A 20,708-nucleotide genomic window follows, 5' to 3' on the forward strand; every position below is an offset into this window, starting at 1 on the left:
TTGTTCTTATGGGAGGGAACCCAAGCTCTGCAAAAGCCTTCTTTTAGGACTTCAGCTGTTCTTGACAGGGATGTCCTCTAGGGCCCTCTGGAGACCCAGAAGATAGCACATGAGGTAACAATTTCATGACTTCCAGGGCTACTGAACGAAGGGTTTGGGAAGAATAACAGGTAGTAGTACAAGTTGTATGGGATAATCTAGTTTAATGAAACTCGATATTTATATATTTACAAAAAAAAAAAAGGAAAACAAAAAATAGACATTACAGCTTGATAAAAAGTACAACTGACCACCGTGGGCTGGAGGTGGGATACCCACCCAGCAGCACGCCCACCCTAATGTGCCACCTGAGGGCCTGGAGGAAGGGCAATGGGGAGGAGACGTCAGGCTCCGCCCGGAGATCGCCCCTGACCTCCTCAGAGGTTCCTTGTAGTTTGATCCTGGCATTCAATCCTTCGTGTCCTTCTTCCTGGACAGGAAGGTGGTTGGGTGCGGGGAGTGGGGTGAGGAGTAGAGGGTGGTACTGAGCAGGAGGGAAAGAGCAGAAGAGGGATCCTGAAGAAGGGTAAGTTAAGATAGGCACCTAGGGAGTAAAATGGGAGCAAGAAACCTCTATTTGTAGTCCCAGAATCTGGCGGGGGCAGGAAGAAGGAAGCGGGGAAGGGGAGATGGGGAGGGGGAGCTGGCAGGGTGGGGACTTATCTCTTACTGTCTCTTTGTGACAGTTCCATTTCTTTATGTTATTCTCAGTCTGAGACAGGCCCAGAGAAGTTCCAGTGACAGACTAGTGGCTTGTGTCCCAGTGGGACAAATAATATAGGAAATGAACTGCAGAGCTGGCAGGAAAGGCTGGGGTTCTCCTCAGTAAGACACGGCTCCTGGTTCCCGGGGAGTAATGAAGAGGACGTCGGCTTTGGCGTTGATGCAGTAGGTGACGATGAGAGAGAAGATAAGGACGCCGAAGCCCACCATCAGGGTGATAAACTGCCGGGGGTGGGGGTGGCAAGGAACAGAGAAGGAGAAAGGTGTTCTCAGAACTCAGTGCAGCTTGGGGCTGGGAGCCAGGGCATCAGAATTCTGGTTCTGGCTCCAAGCACCAAGTACTTCACAATCATGGCAACATCCCCCAATCTGAGACTTAATCTCCTCATCTGAAAAGAAGAGTAAATGAGCTCTATTCTTACTTCCGTCTCTTATTACTTGGATTTCAAGCATCTTGAAGGTAGGACCCGTTGCTTTGATTCTCTCATAGCACTTACATTACTCACTTATTTGTGACAGGTGCTCATTAAATGTTAGATAGACTCATCCCAACTTTTGTAGGTTGAATTATATCCCCCTAAAAGATATGTTGAAGGGGAAATAGCTGTGAATGTGACCTTAGTTGGAAACAGGGTCTTTGCAGACATAATCAAGTTAAGATTTCTACTGGATTAGGGTAGGCCCTAATCCAATGACTATGTCTACAAAAACCAAAAAAACTAACCTGTTGCCGTCAGTTCTGATTCATAGCGACCCTACTCATAGCGATCCTATAGGACAGAATTTCCAAGAAGTGGCTAGTGGATTTGAATTGCCAACCTTTTGGTCAGCAGTCGAACACTTAACCACTGTGCCAAATTTGGACACAGACACACAAGGAGAATGCCATGTGATGCTGGAGGCAGAGGTTGGAGTTACGCTGCCATAAGGCAAGGAACGGCCAGGATTGCTGGCAACTGTGGGAAGCTGGGAGAGACAAGGAAGGATCCTCCCCTACACCTTTCAGAGACAGCATGGCCCTGCTGACACCTTAATTTTGGACTTCTAGTCTCCAGAACTATGAGAGAATAAATTTCTGTGGTTTAAGCCACCATGTTTGTGGTAATTTGTTATATAGCAGCCACAAGAAACTAATACGCCAACTATGACAGACAGGAAACGCAAAATGGGAGTTAGAACTGTGGAGGGGCTACCTGGGATCCACAGAGTAAGGAGTAACTCCTTGGGTCTCGTGGGAGCATAGATCTAGAATGAACATACAACTCAAACTATCAGTGAAAAAAGCTTTCTGATGGGACATGCTGGCTGACCAGGGACAAAAACCAGGAGGTTTTTGCTGCTTAGGAGACGGAAGCAGGTACGAGACAAGAGGCAATAGAAAGAGGTTAAACAGACCTCTGCCACCTTCCTCTCCCCAGCTTACCTCAAGTTCTTTGCTGGCTATCAGAAATATCCGGGCGCGGATATCTTTCCAGCGGCTCTCAGTCCACGTGGAGTATTCAGTAGAGCTCCACTGCCTCAGTTCAAAGGCAGGCGACAAGGCCCTGGCCAGTCGTGCTGTGGAACGCACACAGCGGGGGAGGCGGTCCGTCTCGTTGGAATTCAAAGGGCCTTGAACCCATGAATAGTCATATAGCTGCACGGGAAGACAGGCCACGGCACAGCACTGAGGTGATCCTCTTTGCACTCACTCCCTTCACCCTGCAGACCCAGGCTACTGCCTCTTCAACACTCCAGTTCAAAGGGCGCCTCCCTCCACCTCTCCATTCCAATCCCCTGGGTCCAACGGGGCCTAGGACAACATCCAACTCTCCCAAGGGGAAGGGGACCCTCAAGGCACCTCCAACACCCACTACCACTCACATCCTTGTTTTCATTTGGGACTTTACTTGGATCCTGGCATTGTTCTCGGGTAAGGTTGATCACCATGCCAGTCAAATTTGCCAAGGCGTACTGTACTACGTAGGTGGTGTTGGTGGGGCTGGAGACAGCGATGTAATGTTGAAGAGGCCCGTCACCTGATGGGAGGATTTGGTGGGTTCAAGGTGGAGTGGAGGGGGCGCAGAAACAGGAAGAGCCCAAGGTTAGCAGGAGCCAGAAAAGAGAAGGTTTGGAGAAAAGGATCCAACAGATATCAAGAGGAAGAAAGGAAAATAGGGGAAGAAGGAAACAGAAGGAAAAAGGATAAAAAGAGTTAATATTAAACCAAAATGACAACTTTTTTCTCTCCCCTTCTTTGGCTTCAGGGTCCCGTTCTCACACCAGATGCTTACCCAAGTAGGACCTCAGGTCCTGCCTGATGATAGACTGGAACCAGGAGTTGTTGGCTCTAACCAGGAACCCATAGAGAAGGCGGGTAACCTAGGAGTGGAATAGGGAGGAGAGACGGTCTTGTGACATGGAGCCCAGGAACAGGGTTATCAGTGGAGATCCAGACGCTCCAGGGTGGGAGACAGTGGTGCCTCACAAGCATTTAGGTGAGGCCTACGCAGGAGCTCTCTCTGGCAGGTAGAAGTGTGTTGGATTCCAGGGTTTGGAAGCCCAGGCAAGGGACCTAAAGGATGGGGGCAGCCGGCTGTGTAAACAAAGCTGGAAGAAGCTAGCACCCATCTGCTCTTACCGTTTGGGGATCAGCCTGAATTGTGTTGATGAAGGTGGATCCTCCTGCAAGCTGGTACAGTGCACGTCCCAGCACCGTGGCCACATGTGCCAGGGCCTACAGGAAGAGAGGAGGCGGCTGAATGGCCCACCTCTGCTATCCTCAAACACGAACACTCTGAACATCTTCCTGGGTTCCCCATGCCCCCACCCCAGCCCGGGTCGGTGCTACCTCGGCAGTATCTGTCACAAAGTTCAGGTCCTCTTCCGGGCTCAGCCGTTCAGGGTAGCTCACATTAATGTTCTCAGCAGTGTCGTAAACGCTCTGGTAATAGCTGCCAGGAAAGGCTGTGTGACCCCTTCTTGGCTACACTCAGCCAGGGCCCGGCCCCTTTCCACCCACAAGTATCCCTTATGCAGGAACGGGGTACCTTAGTTTTCACCATCCAGGGAAAGGGGGAGAGAGAAAATTAGGATCCCCTGTTGAAAGCATGGGACCCAGGTGGTGCAGTGGTTGAAAGCTTGGCTGCTAACCAAAAGGTCGGCAGTTCGAAGCCACCATCTGCTGCTTGGAAACCCTATGGGGCAGTTCTACTCTGTCCTACATGATTGCTATGAGTCAGAATCGACTTGATGGTAACCCTTTGCCTTCAACAGGTTACAGATTGAAGGTGTGACTGGTGAGGTGGGAGTGAGGGTGGGAGTGGTGAGTTAAAGACAAAGAATTTCCTGACAGACAAGGAAGAAAAGGTGAATGAGACCCTAATGCAGGAATCTTTGCTTCCTAGGAGATCTTTAATTGCAAGAGACACTTCCACATGGTTTGGACTGGGGATACAGGAGAATGGTTAAGAGGACCCTCAGAGAACCCTGCCAAACTTAGGAGTCTCGTATCATTAGAACACCATACAATTCTATGATTGCTCCAATGAGCATTTATACTGAGGGTGACTGGGAGTAGAACGGAAGATTAGCAGGTTTTAGGACCAGGTATGCTCACAGACATATAATAATACACTGGGTCAAATCACCATGAAGCTCCTTGGGAAGCCCCAAGGAGACAGCTCTTAGAAGAGGGGTATTACAGATTGAATTGTGTCCCCCCAACATGTGTCAACTTGGCTAGGCCATGATTCCCAGTGTTGTGCGGTTGTTCACCATTTTGTGATCTGATGTGATTATCCTATGTATTGTAAATCCTAAATTCTATGTTAATGAGGCAGGATTAAAAGGTAGTTTTGTTAATAAGGCAGGACTCAGTCTACAGGATTAGGTTGTATCTTTGAGACATAAAAGAGAATTGAGCAGAGAGGAGGGAGACCTCCTACCACCAAGAAAGAAGAAGCAGGAGCAGAGCATGTCCTTTGGACCCAGGGTCCCTGTGCTGAGAAGCTCCTAGACTAGGGGAAGACTGATGACAAGGACCTTCCTCCAGAGCCAACAGGCAGAGATAGCCTTCTCCTAGAGCTGGTACCCTGAATTTGGACTTCTAGCCTCCTAGACTGAGAATAAATTTCTCTTTGTTAAAGCCATCCACTTGTGGTATTTCTGTTGTAGCAGCACTAGATGAATAAGACAAGAGCTTAAGAGAGCTCCCAGCCTTCACCATCAATAAATGCCTGCCCCACAAAGAATTAAGTCAGCTACATAAATAAGTCCAAAGTGTACTCAAATGAATCATCACTTACCCCCAAGTGGTACAGAGGAAAGATCTGGAGAAGAGAGCTGACTCTATCAGCCAAAACTGTCACTCCCCTAAAGAAATGACGTTTGATACTTGGCTGGGATAAGAGAACCAAAGCTTAAGCATTTTTATTTAGAAACTCATCTGGCCTGCTGGAAGAGGGGAAGGGAGGCTAGGAGCTTAGCAATCTACCTGAGTTAAGAAGTCCTTGTTACTCCAGGCTTCAGGGCAGGGACCGTTTAAGGGTGCCCAGGGTGGGGAAAGAGGTGATTAACAGGGCCTTACTTCTTATCTTTGGAGTCACCTCAGTGGTAGGGGGACACTTTTACTCTCACACTGGACCATGTACATTGACCAGCATGGCAACGAGAATGTGGTACATTCCCCAGAGTATGAGTACTGTCTGCGGCACCCTTTGGGTGGGCCCCAGTGACTTGCTCCCTCTGTCCTCCAGCCAAAGCACCCCATCATCCTTCCACAGGCTCTTGTTTGAGATGATGCCCTCTGCTGGCAGCCCTGGAGAACTCAGGCCCCTGGAGAGCTCAGGAGAAGTGGAACCGTAACAGAGGATGGCTGTGCTGGGAAAGGGCTCAATGTGAGGATTGTTTTCTAAGACAAGCATCAGGTCAAATAAGGTGACCAGGTCAGATGTGAAAAGGCTACCAGCAAAGAGCACAGACTAACCAGAGGGTTTAGAGTGGGAGATGTGGGGAGAGTGGTGAGTGGTAATCTTTTCTGACAGAGAAGACATTTCTTTCTCTATTGATCCCACACAGACTACAGAATAGACTGCCTTCAAGAGCGCAGAGGGTGCAGGGAGGGCCTGGTGACTCTCACCGGTTATGAAAGGCAGCAGAGTGGTCAGCAAGAACCACACCAGAGATGTTGTGAGCTCGAAGGAACCGCTGCAGAGAAGATGGCGGGAGAGGCTGGGACTGGTTCAGCTTCCTGAGGAGGACAGCAGGGACTCCAGCAGCACTGCTCTCCAGTGTGGTCAGAAGGTCCTCCACCTAGGGAGACGAGGGAGGGAACTCACAGGAGGCTGGGGAACAGGGCCTGGGGGCGCTCTTTCAGGCCTGAGATGCTCTACACTTCAAGCCCCCTCTTGGGGAGCTGCCCAAAGCCTGTTGGGAAGCAAAGATAATACCTCATAGATCTCAATTCCTGCAGCTTTTTGGGACCAAGGCTCTCTGAATTTCCTGTAGCCCTTCACCATCTTTTTTAGAGTAGAAAATTAGGGCACAAAGAAGGAATAGACCTGTGTTTCTTCCTAAGTCAGTCCCACTCTTCCAGCACTCTGCCTAATCCTCAGTAGAAACTCATTTATTATCTGTTGTGCAGAATTTGAGGGGTGAATAATAGAGCGTTTGGATGCCCAACAGGCAACCCGTTCTGTATGTGCTACAGGAGTCCAGAGCAGGGATGACACTGAAGGCTGACGTGACAGGCAGAGGGCCTTGTGGAAAAAGTAGGCTCAGCTGGACCCTGAAGGGCGGGAGGGTCTTGAACAAGCAGTTGGGACAATCTGAGCAGGGCGTCTGGTACCACCAGGAATCGGGCAGGGCAGCCTTGATGACCGGATACGTGGGCAGCAAGGGAAGAAGGGAACCAGTCACTCACTGAACTAGCCCTTAATGAGCAGTGATAGTTTACTAGGCAATAAATGATCTAACCATCCCAACAAACCAGTGCTGTGTAACTGAGCTGATGATTCTTCCCAGAGAGAAATAATAGCTGTGGTATTCTTCCTCTAGCCAATACCCAACCTAAGGCCTTGTCTCACAGACCCTGGGGGCAGCTGGCGACAGAGCTGGGTGCCCACATTCTGAGCTCATGAAACAGGAAGTGAGGAGGGATGCTCAGGTTACCTGGTTCCGTATAGACTCATTTTTCTGAGACATGGGGTCTGTGTGCAGCCAGAGCTCTAGTGAAGTCCTTAAGGCCACCTGGGGGAGGATGAGGAAGCAACACTTATAATCAGTCTCCTGCTCTGGCCCAGACCTGGGAGAAAGAGTAGGACCAGAAGCGGAGTCAAGGGAAGAGGCAGTGGTACCTGTAGTGAGGACAACAGAACAACAGGAGGACGCTTTAAGTGGGAAGGGAGAGGGGTGGGGAGCACAGGCTGCACACCTGTCCCAGCTCCACAAATGAGTCAATGTTCTCTAACTTCACAGGAAACTTGCCCTTCTCCATATCGTAGACCATTCGCGAGCTGCCAATGTAGTCAAAGGTTTCCTGAAGCGTGGGGATGGGTGGGAAAGAGAATGGAATTTCCAAGGGTTAAGGCGGCCTCAAGGAAGGCCACATCAGCGACGCTCTAGACAAGAAGCCTACTGTCTCGTGTCATCTCAGCCGCTAGCCAGCTTATGGTCATGTGACTTTGCCCTTCTCCCCACCCCACCTCCCACCCAGCTGTGACCATCCCTCACGTGCACGCATCACAGGACTTGCCGAGCCCAGATCTGAGGGAAGTAGCCTCCGCAAAGGCCTGAGGCGAACATCAGCTGTTATGTGCCTGCGCCTTGACTCTCCCCCACCTCTGCTGGCTCAGCCCCGGCTGCTGTTCACTTACTCTAGGGCCAGGCTGTGCCGCCAGAGGGAAGAGGCAGGGGCTTCAGAGAATAAACGTGAACAGACACCTCAAACTGATCCTATCAGTGAGGATGTGAGGGAGGAATAGTATACCAATTTCAGGTCAGGGTACAGAGGCTTCCTAAAACTGGGGAGACACATGTAGACACAGCCAGAAGCTCTCTGCTGATACACAGTTCAGGCCAAGTCTGTGATTCCATCCTCCCAACCCACAGACTTGGTGCCTCACAAGCACCAGTCACTCCCACCTTTACTGCCCCCCTCCTTCCCTGCCAACTCGCCCCACCCCAGAGCACTTACCCCTTGGAAAAAGACAAACATGACGTTCCGGGGCAGGGCAGACACATCAGGCGCCTTCTGCAAAGCTTCAGCTGCAGCCAGCTGGGTGACAAAGGAGGCGACAGCACTTTCGGCCCCTGGGGCCACATTCCAGAAAAAGGAACGGCTGTCCAGCTGGGTACAGCAATGGAAAAGGCAGGGAAGACATACTTTAAAAGGGGAAATTAGAACCAGACCCCCAAGCCTTATCCCCTGTTCCAGTTACGAAAATATATGTGTCCTGGGGCAATGGTTAGAAAGTGGGAGCCTGCAGCCCAAGTCGCTCTCCATCCAAGGCACCCCAATGTGGTCACTGTGAAATCCGATATGCCCCAGAGGCCTGCCCACCCTGATTCAGTGGCCAACACTCACCCGGGTGGCAGCCACCACAACCCTGTCATCGGGTTCTAATGTCCCAGATGTATTTATAGGCTTCAGCATGCTCCACACGTTGTAGTCGGACAGGGGGTCACAGACAATTTCTGAGCAAGACAGAAACAGTGAGAGATCAGCAGGAGTGAGGGAGAGGGTGGCATTAAAGAAGGCAAGGAAGACTCCTCCTGTGAGTGCCCCAGGGACTCTGCAGGTCGTTTTCTCTTCCTCCAAGGGCTCCAAGTTGGTTTCTCTGCTGCCGCCTGCTTCAAGGACAAACCACCTCATCTACTCGGTTGTTTCCGTTTCTCCCACCCAGGATTAACTGCGTATGTCCACTCCTTCCCTACCCTGGTCTCTCCAACATTCCCTGGCCTGGGACCCCCTCCTACCTCCAGCAAACCTAGCAGGCCTTGGGCCTGTCCTACCTGGGTTGATGCTGAAGGTGCTCTGGATGGAGCTGCGCCGCATGCAGGTGACAGTGCTGATGACGGCGTGCATGTGTGAGAAGAGCTGCATGGCACACAGTGGGAAGGCTGGTGCAGAGCCATTCGGACTCAGGTTGTGATCTCGATAGCACTAGAACAGGAGACAGCTCGCTGTGGGGCCGTTGCCACACCACCCAGAAAGAGGAGGGCCCAGGTCCATCCTTAGGCCACTCCCAAGTCTGTCCTTGAGCTATGGTCGTCCTGGCACAACCATAGGATCTACAGCATCAAAGAGGTGCCGAGGGGCACAAACCCAGTGGCATAGTTGGAGCCGATGTAATTACCCCAGCCCAATGGCCCCAATTTGGATCTTCAGCCACTGTTCCTAACGAGATTAGATGTAAAGAGCACCAAACTGGAGGTCAAAAGACCAGGTTCAAGACAGCCTGGACATCAACTCACCATGTAACTGTGGACAAACCTCTTAACTGCTCTACGTGTCAAAACGAAGAAGCTAGACTAGAACTGTAGAATATCAGAGCTAAAAAGAACTTCAGAAATTACCAAGATAAGTCCCTCAACTCCTAGTCCAATGTTCTTTTTACCATACTGGTGGTTCTTAACCAGGGCTGTATACCTTGTTTCATATTAAATATTCATTACATTTTCTTCCAGTCTAAGGGCCTTTAATGCTGTGATACTAGACAGCAGAGAGAACTGAGAGACGGGACCGTGAGACAAATATACTTCTTGGCCGTTTCTTGGAAGAACAGTCTTCCAGACGGTGCACAGATAAAATGAGCTCCCTTCAAACAGGAGGAGAGCCTGACAAAATATTCCCGATTGCCTTCCCCACCCTCTCTAAGTGGAATTGCTAGGAGCTGGCAGAATCGTTACCTGCTTGATGACATTCGTTTCATTTTCATCTTCAAGAAGAAAGATGGGGAAATGAAAGTCTTCATACGCCAAGCCATCACCCAGAGGGTTCCATGGTAGATCTTTACAGTGAGCAAACTCTGCCCCGTAGGAGCTGGAGTAAACACCTGAAGGGGAGAGTGGGGGACAGGTTGTTGGGGCGTAGGCTTAGGAACCGGGTGGGGAGGAAGAGTAGGACCCCACAGGGTTGGGACAAAGAGGTCAAAAGGAGGGGGTGGCTTGGAGGAGCAGGCACCAATGTACCGCCACTCATGGTACGAGAGAGAGACGCTGGTATCAGGGAGCCCTAGGCTGGCAGATTAGGGATCTGAGCATGTGTCAGGAAGAAAGGATAGAAGGGAAGTGGAAAAAGGGAAGCAGGAGAGGAGAGGCATGAGTGACAAAGAAACATTATCTTCTGTTTGGTAGTCAGCTGTTCACACCACACACACACGCACACTCACTCAAACTCACCCAAGGAACACACACCACATCGAAGACCTTAACAAAGACACAAGTATCTAGCCAACAGCACCTAAGCAACAAGCAACCTTGGGAGAAAACAGGCTGCCTGGTCCTTTGCCGCTCTTACCAAATCCATCATTGGGGCATGGCACGCTAGGAGAGAAGCCTGCAGGGGGTCTGGGCTTGGCCAGTGACACTGCAAGACCCGCAATTCGCCCAGTTCTCCCTTTCAGTTTCTCCATTATAGTCCTGCAACAGGGAGGGAATGCCACGAAAGTATCACACAGCCCAATAGCCTGTAACCCCTCCCCCACTGATGGAAACAAACGGAATTAGGGAAATCAGAATGTTGACCCATTTTGGTCTGAGTTAGGACTATGAACCAATCTGGGCTTAGGGATTGATCTCATCTACCCTGTTTGTGAATGATCCCGGGCACCACGCCCCTTCCTCCCTGGGGTCCTCTCTCACTAGAGCTCTACTTCTAGGGTCACTGAGCTGACTCCTTTAGAACGTACATCTTTCCTTCTGAGGACCACCCCCACCCTCTGCTCTGATCAGACCAGGGCAGCCAAGGGACATTTTTTTCACCCACAGGTGTGGGGAGTGTTCAATGAATTCTGCCCTCTCTGGATGTGTTTTCCCAGTAAGCACACCTAGTTCTTACCTGTTAAAAAGCTTGCCCTCCAGCAGAACCATGTAAGGTGGGTTGGGGCCATCAGTCAACACCCACTGCAGGTCTTCTTCTTTCTCCACTACATGGATAACCCCTGTGTCCCCACTAATGGAAGCTGCCAGGACAGAATGGATCGGATTACATCTCCCACAGGTGACAATTCTGACTGCCTCACTGATTGACCAACATTTATTTGACAAAGATGACACAGCACATTTGGGTTAATGCAGCCACCTCTGAACTTGAACTGAACAGCTGAATCACCCCAGCTCCATCTGAAGGCTGAAGGCTACCAGGAGGAAATGGAAGACAAAAGAGCCCAAAAGCACTACTCATCAGAGCAGCCTTGCCCAGTCAATGTCAGAAAAGCATGATGATCTTCATTTGCTTGCCCTCTTCTCTCAACCTGATTTAGCCATGTCGGCAAGATTCTAGAATAGTAGACACCAAAGTTTCTAAACCTGTATTTTCTCTAGGAAATGCCAGGCTCTAGATCTCCTGGAGTTCTAGCTTTGAATCTTTTTTTGAAAACATATGTGTAGATTCACTTGGCCTCAGTAGCCTTCCTAGATCTCCATTCCTTTTGCCCTATTTGGGAATGACTTTACTTGCTTTTGGCCAGTTTTGGGGGGTGGGGGGGTTAATCAAGAACGTTGAGGTCTCCAGAGCAGAGCTTCCCAATTTAGAGACTTGAATGGATAAAAAATATGCTGATATTGATTCCCCTCAGTCCTTGGGAAGGCTGGGGCCTGGGGTTTCCAAAGTGCGTACGCTGGTCACCTCCAGCCAGGAATAGACTCATCCATTTATCCCAGGGTACCCTACAAATATTATCTGTTTCTTTAAGTACCAGGGTGCCATCCAAATATTTTCTATATGTCTCATGGCATACAAAGATGAGGAAGCACTGCTCTACAGGATGGATGATCTGTAGTCCAGAATGCCTTGAGTTCTACATAGTGATATCCCTCAAGTCCCTTGTGATCCATGCAGAGACATAACTAGGTGTGTTATTCAAAAATTATTTTATTTAACCAATGTCATAAAAGAACATGTGTACTTCTGTTTCATGAGAAACTATTTGTTCTGTAAGCCTTCACCTGAAGTACGATAAAAAAAAAAAATACTACTTGATTATAATTTGATTTATTAACCTGTTAAATAAACCCTTCCATATCAAAATAAAAAAAAAAATTATTTAACAGCAGTAGTTCTCAATCTTGGCTGTGTATGAGAATCACTCTGGAGTTTTAAAAAAAAAATAGAGACGCCTGGGCCTTACCTCAGATCTACTAAATTCAAATCGCTAAAGGTGGGGCCCAGGTATATGTAATTTAAAACATACCACATGTGGTTCTTCATTAAATGTAGCCAGCCATGAGAGCTATGGTTCTAGACCAAGGCACTGAAATACTTGCAAATGGAATGAGACAAAAACCATAAGTACTTGCAGACTGCCAGACGAGCAAAATTTTTCTCCCATTGGATCTGGTAAAATCTAGACGCAGAGGCAGGGTCTCCAACATTCAACTATGTCTTACATACAGTACTTAATAAATTCACATCAGTGGTGATAATAATGAAGCATGGAGGAATATCAGAATCTGGAATAACTAGTTTAAGGATCTACATACCAATGGCAGTTCTAAGTACCCCAAAAGCAGGGCTCTGAACCAGTCTGTTCCAGTTTGAACCGCTGCTGAGAATTTGCATTTCCACCCCAGATACAGTGAATCAGAATCTACAGTTTAGCAAGATCTCCAGGTGATTCTTACGCATAATACATTTTGAGAACCACTGCTCTACCAGTGGTTCTCAGAACTGGTCCTTAAAGAGCAGCATTAGCATCACCTGGGAACTTGTTAAAAATGCAAATTCTCAGCAGGGTTTGAACTATTTGGTTCAAAGCTCTGACCAAAAGACAACAGTCCTTGCCATAGCATTTGAAACACGGGAAAAGGAAAAGAGAGTCTAGCAAATAGAAAATATATAACTTCAGCTCTAGAAAGGACTAGAACAAGCTATTACACTGAGTTGAAGAAAACCCACATTCTAATCTGGATTCCAATTGGTGACTACGTAATCTTCTTTATTTTTTAAGTTTACTGTTGTACTTTAAGTGAAAAGTTTACAATTCAAGTTAGTCTCTCGTACAAAAATTTATACATACGTTGTTATGTGAGCCTAGTTGCTCTCCCTATACTGTGACAGCACACTCCTTTCCACCCTGGTGACTACGTAATCTTAAGTAACTTGCTTACTTTCGCTGGGGAGAAGCTTTTCTACTGCCTAATCATCTCATACTGTGCGGACAGATTAAAAAAAAAGAGAGAGAAATCTACATATAGAACTCTGAGTACCTTAAAGAAAAGAGCCTAATAGAATGGGTATCAAAACCAGAAAATCAAAACTATTTTTCTTTAGTTTTATCAGGCTTAAAACCCTAATTAAAGAGGGTGTAGTCTACTCAGAATGGACAGATATGATGAGGTAACACTTAAAAATAAGCAGGTTGAAACAGGAAACAAGACTTTAATGAGGAAATGGCCACAGTCCAGCCCTTCCCTTTTGTTCCTCTGTACTGGAACTTGGCCTCTCTGGAGGCTATTGCTTGCTTCCCACAGAACTGCTCTAAGAATGTGCTAAGAAGTGCATGTTTGTGTTTTAGGGCTCCTCCAACTAGAAAGCCATATGTTAGAAAATGAATGTACATAAGCAAACACTTCTGTGCATTACTAATCCCAAAGGGGATTTCTTAGAACCCAGCTCCAAGAGGATGGAGTCCTGGCCTTTCACACTTACAGTGAGGTTCTAGCAAGACCAGCAGTCTGGTATCAGTCCACACTGGATCTGGCTCTTTTCCACCCACAAACACAGTTAAGGAACTAAGTCCAACAGAACTTCTATTTGGGTCTGTTTGGGACCAGCCAATCCAGCCAATCCACTCCCAGTACTCTCTGTACAGGGACATGGGACAATTAGTATACAGTACGGCTCAGGGAAGGAAGGGTAGAAAAGTAGTAACTGCCTCCTTGAGCAAGTCCTTTGCTTCCCAGTGTCTATATAAACATCTATGAAAGGTACTTTGATTTTCAGCTTTGTGCAGTAGTCCAGCCATTTCTAAAGATGTAAATTCAATTGTTTGATGATGAAGAAGCAAAATCAGGCCCTGAGTCTCCTGCCTACCTGTGAAATTACATTCTGACAGGAACTGTCCATGAAAGAACAAAATCTAAAGATGGTGGGTTAAGCAGAAGAAGAACTGGGGTTCAGCCTTTGCATCACAACTTTTTTTCCCCTCTGTGATGTTTATAATTTTGAGAACCATGCTGCCGTGGTTTTGGAGTATATTCACAAGGCATAATGGCAAGTCTGAACGTTTAACTGAGTCCTCTTGACAACTATTTGGCATCCTCAATGCCCTCTTCTTAAACAGTTCACTGTCTTTAAGAAGCCCATTTTGGTTCCAAAAAGATCATTCAGAGGGCAGAGGATGACTGGGCTCCATAGGTATGAGACTTCTACTTAGAAGGCAGTATAGTAGGATGATTAAAAAAAACCTCACCACTGTCAAGTCGATTCTGACTCATAGTGACCCTATAGGACAGAGTAGAACCGCCCCACAGGGTTTCCAAGGCTGTAAATCTTTACAGAAGCAGATTGCCACATCTTTCTTCTGTGCAGCAGCTGGTGGGTTTGAACCGCTGACCTTCTGGTTAGCAGTCAAGTGCTTTAACCACTGCATCACCAGGGCTCCTTGACCTTGAACCACCAGGGTTCAAATCCTGGCTTCATCACTTATGATTAGTATGATCTTAGGAAAGTTATTCAAATTCTCTAAGCCTCACTTTCATCATTTTTTAAATGGAATAATAATAAGACCTATCTCATGGGGTTGGTGTCAGGGTTAAATAAGATGCACATGTAAAAAGCTGGATATGAAGAACTTACTAAATGTTAGCTCTTATTAATTATCTTGTCTGGTTTGACAGATGGTTCTCCATCACCTCCCGCGCACATAGTCTAATTTTTGCCAAGTCTCCCAAGCAGGACATGGATCTTACTTTATATGTAGGGCACAGACTAAAATATCACTGGCCACAAACACAAATCCCAACCCCAACTTACACTGGCAGCCAATCTGATGAGTGGCATTGAGCAGACGGACACAGGGAGCTGTTTTATTTAAGGGGATGTAGATCTTCCTCTCCACGGAATTTCCCCTGCACAAACCTGAGAAGACAAAAAGTGTTAGAGGAAACTGAGAGACGTTGATATTAGCCTCTATCATGTCATCAGCTTACTGTATTAAGTCACTCAACATCATACTTTCCAAAATGGGAAGAATGTCCACTCCTCACACTTCTTGGGCACATTACTGCAACAGATACAAGCTCTACAAAGCACTCAGCTATGTGCCTCAGAGGGTTATTACAATTTTCCAACCAAAGAAGCGGATACTGAAGCTAAAACAGAGAAAACTTGATTTGTCAAAGAAAAGGCACATTTGACCTCAGCTGTGTCGCTCTGGTTGCATGGCTGATCATATGTCTACTTTTCTGTCCCGGATGTATATCAATAATTAGTTAATAAAAGGGTGCAGATTACAAAAACAAAAACTTTCTGAGACACTTTTCCAGGAGTCTGAACAGTCTTTGTTGTTGTTGCTGCTTTCGAGTCGGCTGATTCACAGTGACCTTATGTACAGCAGAACAAAAGAACAAAATGATGCCTGCTCCTGCACCTCTCCACGATCCTTGATGTTTGAGCCCATTGTTGAGGCTATTGTGTCAATCCATCTCATTGAGGGTTCCCCTTGTTCTCGCTGACCCTCTACTTTACCAAACATGATGCCCGTTTCTGGTGATTGGTCTTTCCTGATGACATGTCCAAAATAAACAAGATGAAGTCTTGCCATCTATGAATCTAAGCAGCATTACGGTTCTATTTCTTCTAAGACTGATTTGTTTGTTCTTCTGGCAGTCCATGGTATATTCAATATGAATGGAATTGGGAGAAGCCTTATGCCACACACCTGTCAGAGTTAATCAACTTTTGGTTAACTACACCAAAAGGGCCAGTAGGTCATTTGTGCGGGCCCACAGTGTGGGGCAGCTAGAAATTCTCCTTTGGGATGTTTAAACATAATGTGAATTTGGAGGAAGGCACAGTCATGGTAACATACAGGCATGTTTGCATTTTAAAGCTCCAACAACTAGAAAATCATATATCTAAAAATAAATGCAAGTAAGCAAACACTTACGCGCACCACAAATACATAAAGTTCCCTGGATCATTATATCGGGGTCTAAACAGTTAAGAATACCCATATCAGAAGCCTCACTTTACAGACGAGAGAAACTGCGGCAAGGCACCAAGAGAGGAAGAAATAAGGAATCTACCTTCCTAAGCCCTGAACCCACAAAACGAGTCTGGTTTCATCTTAAAAAGTCAAAAAGCCCTGGGAAGGAAGCTGAACACTGACACCTGTCTCTTGACTGTGGGTGGGGTGGCTGGGGCGTGCGGAAAACTGGGCATCCAGACAAAGTGGGAGAGAGCCGGGCAGAAAGTCCAGCAAGAGGCCTGAAAGAGGGAATAGAGCGGCACAGTGTGCCGCAGGGGAGAAAGGACCTTCAGGTTCAGGGAAAGGGGGAACTTCTGTCGTGGGAACGAAAAAGAAAGAGGATTTACAGGGTGGGGGGACAGAGGGGCAAGGGGACCAGAAAGGGATACGGCAGCGCTCGCTGCTGGGCCGATCTGGAGGGTTCTAACAGAGCTGTGTTCACAGGTGGGGGAGGCCTCACCTGCCAATAAGACGCATAAAGACAGAAGGCGAAGAAGACCCTGACTTCCTCGGACAGCCTCACAGACGCCCCCAGCTGTAGCCATCTTGCCTCTCCGCTGAGCGGAAGCCGCCGTTCCCCTCCAGTCCAGTAGCGGCCTCTCTAGGCCACCACTGGTGTCATCTCTGTAGCCCAGAGCTCCAGAGACCGGAAGTTCGTGTCTTGAGGCGCTTCCGGTGGCCAGTGCGGACGGGCGCTGACGTGGAGGCGATCAAAGGGCAGCAGGGAGTGGCGGGCCTCGGAGTGGGACCTCGGACCCGGAGGTCTGAAGGATGCTAACCAAATTCGAGACCAAGAGCGCGCGGGTCAAAGGTAGTGGAGAAGAAAAGGGGGAGCATGGAGGCTGGGTGTCAGGGGAGCGCTGTCACGGGGGAAGAGAGAGGAGTAGACATGCTGGCCGAATTTGGCCCACCGATAGACCCAAACGAAGATGGGAGGGAGGGAAGGTAGGCCTGGCGAGCAGGTCTCCAGTCTCCTCTTCTTTGGTGTGCCGTCGGGCCCTGATTTACCTACACAGTGGTTCCTACCCCCGCAATCCCTTAGGTCAGCTGCCTGTTCGTTCCCCTCGTTTATGCTCTTGAGGGCTGTGCTCGCGGCTTTTATTCTTCTGCTGGTAAGGTGCTGTAACCTGTTGTTTTTTTGCTGATCGTATTGTGAGGAATGGCCCTGGGGATTGAATCTTGATCTCTGTCACAAGCACCCCAGTAAGTAGCTTTGTTGGAGACGAGCACTGGCTACCCCATTTAAGGAAGCCTTGGCGTCATATCACTATCCAGTGCTTCCAGAGTCTATTTCTCTTTTTTTTTTGGGGGGGGGCTGGGGGTTACAAGTAGATTCTTTTTTTTAAATTGGTGTGCTTTAAGTGAAAGTTTACAATTCAAGTTAGTCTCCCATACAAAAATTTATACATACATTGTTATGTGACCCTGATTCCTCTCCCTATACTGTGACAGCACACTCCGCCTTTCCACCCCTGATTTCCCGTGTCCATTGAACCAGCTCCTGACCCTCTCTGCCTTCTCATCTCACCTCTGGACAGAAACTGCCCATTTAGTCTAACGTATCTACTTGAGCTAAGAAACAACACTCTTTACAAGTATCATTTTATGTCCCACAGTCCAGTCTAATCTTTGAAGAGTTGGCCTCGGGAATGGTTTTAGTTTTGGGATAACAGAGTCCAGGGACCATGTCTTCTGGGGTGCCTGCAGTCTCAATCAAACCATTAAATCTGTTGTGTTTTTTTTTTAACTAGAATTTGAGTTCTGCATCCCACTTTTTTCTTGCTCCATCAGGAAGAACTCTCTGTTGTGTTCCCTGTCAGGGTGGTCATTGGTGGTAGCCGGGCACCATCTAGTTCTTCTGGTCTCAGGCTGATGAAGTCTCTGGTTTATGTGGCCCTTTCTGTCTCTTGGGCTAATACTTTCCTTGTGTCTTCGGTGTTATTTATTCCCCTTTGCTTGGTAGGGTCTATTTCTCACCCAAAAACAGGACTTTGAGGTTTGTAGCCCTCTATAAAGCCTGAGCTGGACAGGGTTGTCAGATAAAATACAAGATGCTTGGATGAATTTGAATTCAGATTAACAATGAATAGGTTTTTTTGTATTGTTCATTGTTTCTCTGAAATTCAAATTCGCCCGGCCATCCTGTGTTTTTATTTGGCAACTCTAGAGCTTGAGTGCATGGAAGAGGTGAGTAGGGCTAGGGACAAATGGATGAAATTGCAGTAGTAGTCTCTTAGAGTGTTAAAATGGCAAAGGCAGGGAAGTAAGGTCTACTGAGATCTAGAAAAAAATTAAAGCAGCAATATTTAATAAGATGCAGTATAGCAAAGTGGTTCGGAACTTGGTCTTTGGAATCAGATGAACTTGCTTCAGAATTCTGAAGCCATCACTAACAAGCTGTATGACCTTGGGTGACATACTTAACGTCTCTAAATCTATTTCCTCATCTGTAAAATGTGAATAATTACTATTCTTTTATAGAGAGAGTTAAGGAGCCCCAGAGGCAAGTGGTTAAAGTGCTTGGCTGCTGACCGAAAGGTCGGAAGTTCAAACCCACCAGCCACTCGCTCTGCGGGAGAAGGATGTGGCACATAAAGATTTACAGCCTTGGAAACCCTATGGGGCGGTTCTGCTCTGTCCTATAGGGTTGCTATGAGTTGGAATCAACTCCAGGACAGCCGGCATGAGTCAAAATTGACTCCACAGCACAAAGCAATGACATATATCATAAAGGTAAAAAGTGAACGACCCAGTGGAAAAATAGACGAAGAAAAATCAGAAGAAATGTAAGTATTTAATAAACAAATGAAAATATGCTCAACCTCACTAATAAAGAAATGCAGAAAAAAAAATTTTTTTTTGTCTCAGATTAGCAAAACAACAGGTAGTTGATAACATTTTATGTTGTCCGAAGTGTGGCAAAACAGGTTCTTTCATAAACTTGACGAGAGTGTATATTGATACAGCCTTTTTGCAGTTAAACACTGTTTCTTGCATGAGGTTGCCATGAGTTAGTTCAGACTCAAGGCAGCTAACAACCATCACCAGAATTTTAAATGCGCATACCCTATTCTTGAGCAGTCAATTCCACTTCCAGGTCTTTAGCCTAAAACAATAATAATGCAGATAGGCTACGTGATGTGTGAAAGTATCCTTTTTGTTGTTAGTTGTTGTGTAGTCCATTTGGACTCATGGCCAGTATCTTCATTACAAAAACCAAACTTGTTGCTGTGGAGTTGATTCCGACCATAGTGACCCTCTAGGACAGAGTAGAACTGCCCCATAAGGTTTCCAAGGCTGTAATCTCTGCAGAAGCAGACTGCCACATCTTTCTCCTGCGGCGTGGCTGGTAGGTTTGAAGTGCTGACCTTTTGGTTAACAGCCAAGCACTTCACCACTGAGGCCACCAGGGCTCCTTGTGCCTTCATTAGGCCCAGTTTTGTTGTTGTTATTGGCTTTTTGTTTTTTATTAGGCCCTGTTTTTTGATAACCAAGAATGGGAAGAAAAAACTTAAATGCCCATCAGTAGAATAATTTAAAACTGTGATGCATTTGTACCATACAGTTAAAAAGAGTGAGATTATGTTTATGTATACTTAAACGTAATGAGATCCATAATATATAGTCACATGGGAAAAGAAATTTGCAGAATAAAGTTATAATGTGATCCCCATTTTCATATAATGAGTAGATCTATGTCCGTATTTAACTGCATTAAAAATTTGAAAGGTACACTCCAAACTGTTAATAGTAGTTACCTCTGGGGACTTCCACTTCTAGTCATGAAGGAGTAACAGGGACCACGTTTATCCTCCATCCTTAAACAACTGCACAGCTGAATAAAATGTATGAAACAAAGCTTTTCAGACACTGGACAACACACAATGCAGGAGAGTGATCCTTGAGAGAAGGGAGATAAAGGAGGTGAGTCCTATAATTGTTTTAGCTTACTGCCTGGAGAGAATTTCCCGGCTACAGTAGCAGGAAGGAGGAAGAACCCTGTGGTCCCGCTGAGTTGAACAGACAGAGTTTAGTGTTCTGGGATGCCAAGATGGCTAGAATTTGCTGGACAAAGTACAAGAGAAGAGAGAGTTGCACAGAGATGACTGGAGATCCACATGGGGTCCCCTCGGGTCTTTTACTGAGGACCAATTGCACGTGCATGTGAGGAAACTACTCAGGGTCTGGGAAAGAACCACTGAAAAGGAAAAAGCAGAACAATCTCTGGAGCTCACACAGGGCTTGGAATGTTTGTTTCTATGAGCCAGAGTAGAAAGACCTCCTAATGTACAGGGCATCACATGGAGACCTCAGATGGATGTTGTCTTAATACCAACCAGTACCAGTGGCCACTGAGTTAGTTCTGACTTATGGCGACCATGTGTGTGTTAGAGTAGAACTGTGCTCCATAGGCTTTTCAGTGGCTGATTTTTCTGAAGTAGATTATCAGGGCTGTCTTTTGAGGTTCCTCTGGGTGAACTTGAACCTCCAACCTTTCAGTTAGCAGCCAAGGGCATTGATTGTACCACCCAGGGGCTCCATTGCCTTGATAAA

The 20,708-nt window shown here is 47.1% G+C and overlaps 1 protein-coding gene across 2 annotated transcripts; it reads right to left on the reverse strand.

The window, feature by feature from the left end:
• Positions 1–185: 185 nt before the first annotated feature.
• On the reverse strand, positions 186–16,936 carry NCSTN (nicastrin). Of its 2 annotated transcripts, XM_004390192.2 has the most exons (17): positions 16,615–16,936; positions 14,939–15,043; positions 10,802–10,925; positions 10,262–10,383; positions 9,652–9,797; positions 8,755–8,905; positions 8,327–8,436; positions 7,937–8,089; positions 7,175–7,279; positions 6,913–6,990; positions 5,882–6,054; positions 3,593–3,695; positions 3,383–3,478; positions 3,036–3,123; positions 2,626–2,780; positions 2,186–2,398; positions 186–984 (listed from the first exon to the last, which is right to left on the reverse strand). In XM_004390192.2, exons 1-17 carry the CDS (start codon positions 16,697–16,699, stop codon positions 862–864), a joined length of 2,130 nt encoding a protein of 709 aa, XP_004390249.1. In that variant the 5' UTR covers positions 16,700–16,936; the 3' UTR covers positions 186–861. The 2 variants fall into 2 exon arrangements, with proteins under 2 accessions (XP_004390249.1, XP_023580901.1); XM_023725133.1 differs by lacking the exon at positions 186–984 and having other exon boundaries at positions 1,741–2,398.
• Positions 16,937–20,708: the final 3,772 nt, after the last annotated feature.

This window comes from Trichechus manatus, unplaced genomic scaffold (genome assembly GCF_000243295.1).
Source record: "Trichechus manatus latirostris isolate Lorelei unplaced genomic scaffold, TriManLat1.0 scaffold00288, whole genome shotgun sequence".
Classification (NCBI taxonomy): domain Eukaryota; kingdom Metazoa; phylum Chordata; class Mammalia; order Sirenia; family Trichechidae; genus Trichechus; species Trichechus manatus.